This window comes from Capra hircus, chromosome 8 (genome assembly GCF_001704415.2).
Source record: "Capra hircus breed San Clemente chromosome 8, ASM170441v1, whole genome shotgun sequence".
NCBI classification, from domain to species: domain Eukaryota; kingdom Metazoa; phylum Chordata; class Mammalia; order Artiodactyla; family Bovidae; genus Capra; species Capra hircus.
The window spans coordinates 80,747,125-80,756,331 of record NC_030815.1 but is presented as its reverse complement, the minus strand read 5'-3'; the positions used below and the strand labels follow the sequence as shown (position 1 = coordinate 80,756,331).

The 9,207-nt window shown below is 45.8% G+C and overlaps 1 protein-coding gene and 1 pseudogene across 1 annotated transcript; one reads left to right on the top strand and one right to left on the bottom strand.

Annotated features, from left to right (window-relative positions):
- On the top strand, window positions 369-1,119 carry LOC102188045 (annotated as a pseudogene).
- CTSL (cathepsin L) lies at window positions 1,915-7,711 on the bottom strand. The gene is made up of 8 exons (XM_005684136.3): window positions 7,601-7,711; window positions 7,011-7,146; window positions 6,385-6,507; window positions 6,150-6,296; window positions 5,741-5,965; window positions 4,030-4,192; window positions 2,750-2,867; window positions 1,915-2,285 (listed from the first exon to the last, which is right to left on the bottom strand). Exons 2-8 carry the CDS (start codon window positions 7,134-7,136, stop codon window positions 2,186-2,188), a joined length of 1,002 nt encoding a protein of 333 aa, XP_005684193.1. The 5' UTR covers window positions 7,137-7,146; window positions 7,601-7,711; the 3' UTR covers window positions 1,915-2,185.

Genomic DNA, 9,207 nt, shown 5'->3' with positions numbered 1-9,207 from the left:
TATGAAAACAATTTACCTTCTTTCCCGAGGGCAGTGCCCTAGCATGCCTGCGCAGCAGGCCACCCCCTGCTTCCTCTGCCCCTCCCCCTTCCTTATCCTTCCCTCCCTTCTCCCTAGCTCCTCAATTCTTCATCCCTTCCCTTCTGGTCTCAGAGGACCCCACTGTAGCACCACTTGTCTTGGCCCTGCAGGCAACCTCCGCAAAGCCGTCGGTACCACTCCCAGCCCACGTGGGCCCCAGTGGGCTGCCCACATCTGTCCCCCAGCTCCTGTTCTACTGGGCTTTCTAAGTCATCAGAAAGATGACTCGTCGAAGTCAATATTGAAAATGCCAATAAAAATCTAATTTCAAAAAAAGAAAAAGAAAGATGACTCATCGTGGGTGGCTTTCTGAGCCACCCCTTCCATGCCCCTCTCTGCATCTTCTTCGGCCACTTGGCACTGCCCCCTCGGCACCAACCCCCTATCCCATCCCATTACCGCGTTCCCCACCACGACCAGGGATCCGGCGGTCATGTATCCTGGAATCAGCCAAGCCAGGTGAAGGGGAAGATTCTGGTGTTACTCACTCCCCTTTTCATGGGGTCCTGAGGCCCACAGTCCACCTGGAACACCTCCTAACTTCATTCTGGAGGTGGCAATAGACAAACATCCCCTTGAGATTTTGTAGTTAAGAGGCCCCATGTGGCTTCCTTCCTAGAAGTGGTGAGCCAGTGGTCCCAGCTGGTGGTGGCCACAGCAAGCGTGGAGACTCGGGGCTCTACTGTGGCTGATGCACTGGATAATAGCAGAAGCACTCTGGAAATACTACAGACAACACTGCACTGTGGAATCTGGCCACTACCTCCAGGACACTCTCTGTGGCCAACAGTGGCTTCTCCAGCACTATGATCCTGCATGACTCCCCAGGGCTTACAGAAGCTAGCCAAGGCCATCCCCACCAAATCTTGGCTCAGTGACCCAGGCAATCTCACCCTTCTCGACCTGATTCTGATGCCAGATGCCCTCGGGTTCACCACTGATGTTTGTTCTGTGCTGAGTGGAAAACTTCACCAACATAGGCTCTGGTGGCAGCTGCTTCCCCTCCCCCTGAGTTGGGGTAGGGGGAAGGGAGGTTGAGCTCTCAGGAGGCTGTTTGATGCCCTGTCCAATGGTGATGATGGCCTGTGCAGGGTCTGCCCCTCCCACCCTCTCTGCCCTCAGAGCCCTGCACTCTGTATGGAGTCTGGAAGGACACAGGGCCAGATTTTGAAGCAGCCACCCTTTAACTTCATGTTTGAACTCCCTGAAAACTCCAGACTGGGATCTAAGCAGAGGCCTAGGAGAGCCACAGCAGTGCTCTGGCCAGTTGAGAAACACAACTGGCCAGAGTTCGAGACACATTCAGTAATCTAGGAGACTCAAAAGAGAATCCAAGCTAGCTTTGTTTTGATTTCATTTTTTAACAACTCTTGTACAAAAGGACTTACCCTTGTCCTTTAGACTGTCAAATTTTGCTCTATTCAAGGGATGTCAGACACAGTCAATGGGTAGCTAACATAAGATCTGCATATTCATAACTATAAGAACCAGAAGGCCACACAGCCATTCTCCTAATAGACCACTGGCACATTCAGTTAGGGGTTTCCCTGGTGGCTCAGAGGTAAAGAACCCACCTGCAATGCAGAAGATGTGGGTTTGATCCCTGGGTTTGGAAGATCCCCCTGGAAAAGGAAATGGCAACCCACTCTGGTATTCTTGCCTGGGGAATTCCATGGACAGAGGAGCCTTGTGGGCTATAGTCCACGGGGTCACAAAAGAGTCAGACATGACTTAGCAACTAAACAACAACAAAAAATAATTAGTTATGTCTTGAGAGCCCAATTATGTTTTTTACTCTAAAAATGTGTTAAAAACAGAAAAAAGCCACCTCTATTCTGAAATAAAGTTTTATTTTAAAAGGTAAAACTGTATACATCCTTTTAAAACATGAAAGTTCAAAATTCATCGGGCAAGTTGATCATACAAACATATTTACAACAGTAGTGAAAGAAGTGGTAAGTTTTCACCAGTGTAAAAGGTCACAGAATTCAGATCACAACTTGGATCTTCAATTATTCAAGTCTTTCATTCCCACACAATAGTCTGCTCCGTTTTAAGAGAATATCCTTCCTCTGAATATTGTTCTTAATCCAGCCTTTGAGGTTTAGACAGTAGGATAACTGGCCATGGTGGCGATTCCACAGTGGTTGTTCTGGTCTTTGGCCATCTTTATGTAGCCATTTATGCCCCAATGTTTACCCCAGCTGAAAGAAGAGAAGGTTTTCATTTTATACAAAGAATCAAACACATTTATATTTATTAATACTTAGTGCATCAGAGGTCAAGACAGATTCAGAAAGAAGCAAGAAAGGCAGTTGTTCTTGTTCATGGTTGAGTTCTAAATGTATAAATAACTTCTATCCCCAAAGCTTTCACAGAATTATAAAATTAGAGATGTTAAAAAGAAACTCTTGGGGCCAGATGTGTTTTAGAATTTAAAAAATGTTTGGATTCAGAAATGAGATGATACCAAAACTACATCAATACCTTAGGCAACTTCAAACAGTATCTTAATATTATAATCAAACATTAATATGTCTGTGATCATCCTAAGTGGCATAAGACTTCAGAAGTGTACTTAAGGATTTGAGGACCTGAATTCAAATGCTGATTCCAAAAAGGACTCCCCTTTTCAACCTCAAATATAAGTATTTGGGGCATTTTATACCTGTTTTTGACAAGCCAATATTTATTGTCATCTGAGTCTGCTCCTTCAAAGCCATAGCCAACTACCAGAACAGCATGATCCACAGATTCACTCTTGCATTTTGGCTCATAATAAATGCCTGGGAAAATAAAATACAACGTTGGGGTGAAGACCTCCAAGTGACCAAGTCTATTAATCAGGGTAAGGAGACATCTCAAAGTTCAGCTAAATGATATAAATCTAGATAAGATTTAAAAACAAGATTTTACATGATATTATACATGTTTTAATGCCATTCTCCCAAATCATCATGTAAGAAATGAATCCCCAGTCTAGGTTCGATACAGGATACAGGATGCCTGGGGCTGGTGCACTGGGATGACCCAGCGAGATCATGGGAGGGAGGTGGGGGGGGGGTTCAGGATAGGGAACTCATGTACCCCTGTGGCAGATTCATGTCAATGTATGGTAAAACCAATACAGTATTATAAAGTGAAAGTAAAAAAAAAAAAAGGTAAAAATAAATAAGAAAAAAAAAAGATTTTTTTTTTCATTCTAGGCTAGGGATCCAGGCCCTCATCTAACACTAGCAGATACGCAAACGGCATACTCTCTTTTGTAAACAACATGTCAAGAGACATAAAAGAACATTCCTTAAAATCTTATCATTTTACTTCCAGGACATTCAGCCTAGGGAAATAACACACAACACAAAATTACTTCAGCCAAGAAGTTCTTTCTAGTTTTAATTACAGTAGCAAAATTCTTTGGAAAATTTCGAAGGTCTAACAGTTGAAACTCTGGGTGGCTACAGCCATAAACAGGGCTTTCCAGGTGGTGCTAGTGGTAAAGAATCTGCCTGCCAATGCAGGAGACTCACGAGATGTGGGTTCGATCCCTGGTTTGTGAAGATCCCCTTGAGTAGGAAATGGCAACCCACTCCAGCATTCTTGCCTGGAAAATTCTACAGGCAGAGGAGCTTGGTGGACTACAGTCCATGGGGTTGCAAAGAGTTATGGACACAACTGAGCACATACAACTAGAAAAAAGTAAATCAAGCTATATGAATCAAATTAAGTAGCCATTCAGATATATTTATGAAGTGCTTAAAATCATGGGGACATGGTTCAAGTAATGTCAAATGGACACATCAGGCACAAATACTAATATTAACAACTATATTAAATCTATACACCTTCACATTTTACACTGAATTCTACATACCACAGAGTCAATTTTGCTGTATGTCATGGTGACTTTCCAATTTTTCTGCCTAAATTTCAACATAAACAAATACTTACCTGACTTATAGAACTGGAAAGATGGATTGCTTGCATCTACAGCAACAGAGATGGGGCCCAACGTTGCCACTGCCTTCATAAGAGCCTTCTCCTGCTTAGGGAGGTCCACGAAACCAGTTTCATTAGCAGCAGAATTCTTGGGATTGTAATTGCAGGTGCCAACCTTTTAAAGGTCATGGGGAAGAGACGTGATTAATACCATCCTCCTCCTGGGGTACACAAGTTCAAGACAATCTGCAGCTTCATGATTTCCAAGTCAAGTTTGTTACAAAGCATCCCAGGAGATGAAATGCTATTGGCTGTTTTGAAATGGAAAAATTAGCTTGTGTCTATTCAATCAGACATTCTCAATCTACCTGCCCATAAGAAACCTTTACTCAGGAGAAATTTGTACTTATAAAGAATGATATGTATATTTCCCTGGTGCCTCAGCAGTAAATAATCCACCTTTACTCCTATAAGGTAGGAGACATGGAGACGGGGGTTTGATCCCTACAAGGAAGGAGACATGGAGACAGGGGTTTGCTCCCTGGGTTGGGAAGATCCCCTAGAGGGGGAAATGGCAACCCACTGTGGTAATCTTGCCCAGTAAATCCCACAGACAGAGGAGCCTGGCGGGCTACAGTCTCAGTTCAGTTCAGTTCAGTTCAGTTACTCAGTCGTGTCCGACTTTTTGCGACCCCATGAACCGCAGCACGCTAGGCCTCCCTGTCCATCACCAACTCTCGAATTTCACCCAAACTCATGTCCATTGAGTCGGTGATGCCATCCAGCCATCTCATCCTCTGTTGTCCCCTTCTCCTCCTGCCCCCAATCCCTCCTAGCATCAAAGTCTTTTCCAATGAGTCAACTCTTCTCATGAGGTGGCCAAAGTATTGGAGTTTCAGCTTTAGCATCATTCCTTCCGATGAACACCCAGGACTGATCTTCTTTAGAATGGACTGGTTGGATCTCCTTTCAGTCCAAGGCACTCTCAAGAGTCTTCTCCAACAACACAGTTCAAAAGCATCAATTCTTTGGCGCTCAGCTTTCTTCACAGTCCAACTCTCACATCCATACATGACCACTGGAAAAACCATAGCCTTGACTAGACGGACCTTTGTTGGCAAAGTAATGTCTCTGCTTTTGAATATGCTATCTAGGTTGGTCATAACTTTCTTTCCAAGGAGTAAGCGTCTTTTAATTTCATGGCTGCAGTCACCATCTGCAGTGATTTTGGAGCCCAAAAAAGGTTGCAAAAGAGTCGGATATGACTGAGTGACTAAACAACAACAACAAATGTATATTTCCACATACCATAGAAATATTAACAGCTTTATGGTAAGTATCTGGGCTTCCCAAGTGGCACTAGTAGTAAAGAACCTGACTGCCAATAGAGGTGACGTAAAAGATGCGGGCTCGATCCCTGGGTCAGGAAGATCCTCTGGAGGAGGACATGGCAACCCTCTTCAGTAATCTTGCCTTGAGAATTCCATGGACAGAGGAGTCTGGTGGGCTACAGTCCAGAAGGTCACACAGAGTTGGATATGATTGAAGCAACAGCATGAACACATGGTAAGTAGCTAAACAGAGAACTGTGCAAGGCTATCTATTTTAATGACAGTTCTGACAGTCTGCAGATAAAGATTCTACAGTCTAAAATGTGGATTCTAAACATGATATCTGTTTTCCCCTAAAGTGTTCAACTTTGATAACAAGGAGCTCCTCTTACCAATCCAGTGTATGGATAAGATTCCTCTGAGTCCAGGCCTCCAACGTCCAAAACATACTGGAAGGCATTATCCATGAGGCCACCGTGACAACCCCGATTGCCTTCAGGCTGAGAGCAGTCCACCAGGTTCTGCTCACTCAGTGAAACAAGTTTGCCAGTTTTTCGGAACATCTGTCCTTCAAGAGCACCCGTGGTACTAAAAGCCCAACAAGAACCACATTTACCCTGAAAACAAAATTTAAAAGCATAATTTACAAAACAAATAGCAAGACATTGACAGTAGCCCATATATTTGGAAATGCTTTTAAAACCTAGTGAATTGCATGTTGTTGCACAGTGTATCATAGCAAGGATGGCAGCTCCTATTTGGCTTTACTCTTGGAGAGAAATCTGCTGAATACCATCATACCTGATTCTTCACAGGAGTTACATAGCCTTTCTCTCTCCAATCCACGGATGGGGGAATCGAAGCAAAGATAGTTTCATGGAACACTTTCCCCTTCTTGTTCTCCTGCCTTTGAAAGCCATTCATCACCTGCCTGAATTCTTCACTGGTCTTCAAGGAAAAGGAAATAGAATGTTGAAAAGTAAGAGGTTGTTTTGCATTAAGGAGAGAAGGCACAAAAAATTCATGCCACACTCACCATGTCACCAAAGGCATTCATTGCCATGCTGAAGCTATGTTTCCCTTGGCTGTATTCTTGATTATGCAGCTCAATCATTTTCATATTCTTCTTCCACACTGCTTTTCTCCATCCTTCTTCATTCTAGAGCAAACAGGTAGCCTATATTCTTTTTTTCTATTTTAAACCAACTCACCAAGGGCTTCACTAGGTGGTGCTAAGTGGTAAAGAACTCCTGTGCCAAGGCAGGAGATGCAAGAAACACAGATTCAATCCCTGCGTTGGGACGATCCCCTGAAGGAGGGTATGGCAACCCACTCCAGTATTCTTGCCTGGAGAATCCCATGGACAGAGGAGCCTGGTCACAGAGTTGCACATGACTGAAGCGACAGCAAACACCGTCACCAAGTGGATTTGTATATAAAGAGGAAGAGGGACCATGGCCAGAGATGGCTCTGTACTCTTGGGAGCTGTTCTCCAGCGCCCACATGACAGGGCAAATGCTCATAGTGTACTCAGTGACAGGTGCCATGAAGTTACTGCCCTCATAAGAGCCAGCCTCAAGAGACTACTATCTGCTATAAACTCCCAAGAGCGTGGACCATTCTCTGCAGGGTTTCAGATGTTCAGTTTCAGATGTTACCAACCAAGTCATATGGTTTCCTGTGTACTGCCTTCCACAATTCCCATTGTGTATTTAAACTGTGGTCAAATTTTGGAGCAGCTGAGGCTATTCCCAAGCAAAGGACTGTCAGGAGGAGTGAAGGATTCATGTTCAAAAACCTAGGAAGGCAGAAGAAATGAGTATCTGATTAAACCAATCTTTCTAAAAGGCCATCTTTCTTTGAGCCATTATGGTGGACTAAAAACATTTATATTCCCAAGTATTTATAAAAGGACAGTAGGGGAAGTCTATGGATGTGGTTTCCGCGCGGGACAGGGTGAGGCTCTTCTGGGACTCAAACAGCGGCCCGGACGAGCCACCCTCCGGCGCTGCAGGCGGGCCCAGCCCAAGGGCGGGCCCAGCTCAGGGGCGGGCCCAGCGAACTCCCTCCGCTGACAGAGTATGTAGACGCGGTGCCGACAAACGCTCTGCAGTCCAGCTAGCGGGGGTCATACTGCCTTGTCAGACCGGCGCTTCCTGGAAACCCTCCCCACGCCCTCAACCCTCAAGGGTGCAGTCGCGCTGCTAGCCGGAGTGACCCCGCCGCGCCATGTCCCAGCCCGTGGCGCTCACCTGTGGCGAGGGCTGCCGCACAGGGGCAACCGGCGGCTCCGGCTCCCGGGGCGTCTGAAGTTGGGTTGTGGGCACCAAGACCTCCCATTTAAGGCTCCGGGACTGCGCTCGGCAGGCCCCGCCCACCGCTCGCAGGCCCCGCGATTGGCTGAGCCTCATATAGGCGGGGCCCCTGTGCTGGGACTCTAGGCGCTTGACAAGGCTGGTCCCAAATTGTCCAGGTGCCAGCCGCAGGGGACCCCACAGCAGCGAGCTGGGGGAGGTGGGGGGGCCCACTGGGCAGAACTGAGGAGGGCGGCCGGCGCCTCCCTGGGGACCCGGATCAACGAATTACATCGAATTCGTGCGCTTGGTCGGTGGTTTACTAAAAGAGGCTTGCAAGGGGTCCCAAGTGGATTTTTAGCGTAACCCTGTGCCTCCTTCCCTAGGGTTTTGTTTCGTATTGTTTAAATTTTAAGTCCTAATCCTAGAGTTCTTGGTGAAAGTCTTCGGGAGGACTGAGAATTGTCTCAGAGTCCAGGAAAGTGAAAGTGAAGTCTCTCAGTCGTGTCCGACTCTTTGCGACCTCATGGACTGTAGCCTATCAGGCTCCTCTGTCCATGGGATTTTCCAGGCAAGAGTGCTGGAGTGGATTGCCATTTCCTTCTCCAGGGGCTCCCGCTTATTCCACAGCGAAGGTGCGGCAGGCTGGAGGAATGCAAAGCTCTCAAGCCTACCTCCAGGGTTAAGGGTGGTACAAACTGGGTTTGAGGAGCAGAATCGCAGTTCCTCAGAGAACGTGGCGCTCTGGTCACTGCCGAAATCTCAGGAAGGCAAAGGGCTGGGAGGGCCTCCAGAGAAGAGGTGGCATTTTGTAATACCCTTCTCCTGTCTTCCCCAGTTAGGGGTTCTTCTTGTCTCTCAGGTTTCCCTCAAAACCAACAGAAACGAGTTGCTTACAGAAAATTTTAGTTTAATTAAGAAAAAAGGAAAAATGACAGGTAGTAACTGCTTTTACTTTCCCGCTCTTCTTCCTTAGTATCTAGGGCCTTTTCTCGAGATGTAAGAAATTTAAGATTTAAGGAAAGATGAAAAACTGGAAATAGAACTGCCATATGGCCCAGCAATCCCACTGCTGGGCATACACACCAAGAAAATCAGAATTGAAAGAGACACGTGTACCCCAATGTTCATCGCAGCACTGTTTATAATAGCCAGGACATGGAAGCAACCTAGGTGTCCATCGGCAGAGGAATGGATAAGAAAGCTGTGGTACATATACACAATGGGGTATTACTCAGCCATTAAAAAGGATACATTTGAATCAGTTCTAATGAGGTGGATGAAACTGGAGCCTATTATACAGAGTGAAGTAAGCCAGAAAGAAAAACACCAATACAGTATACTAATGCATATATATGGAATTTAGAAAGATGGTAATGATAACCCTGTATGCGAGCCAGGAAAAGAGACACAGATGTATAGAACAGTCTTTTGGACTCTGTGGGAGAGGGCGAGGGCGGGATGATATGGGAGAATGGCACTGAAACATGCATTAATATCATATGTGAAATGAATCTGCAGTCCAGGTTCGATGCATGATACAGGATGCTTGGGGCTGGTGCACT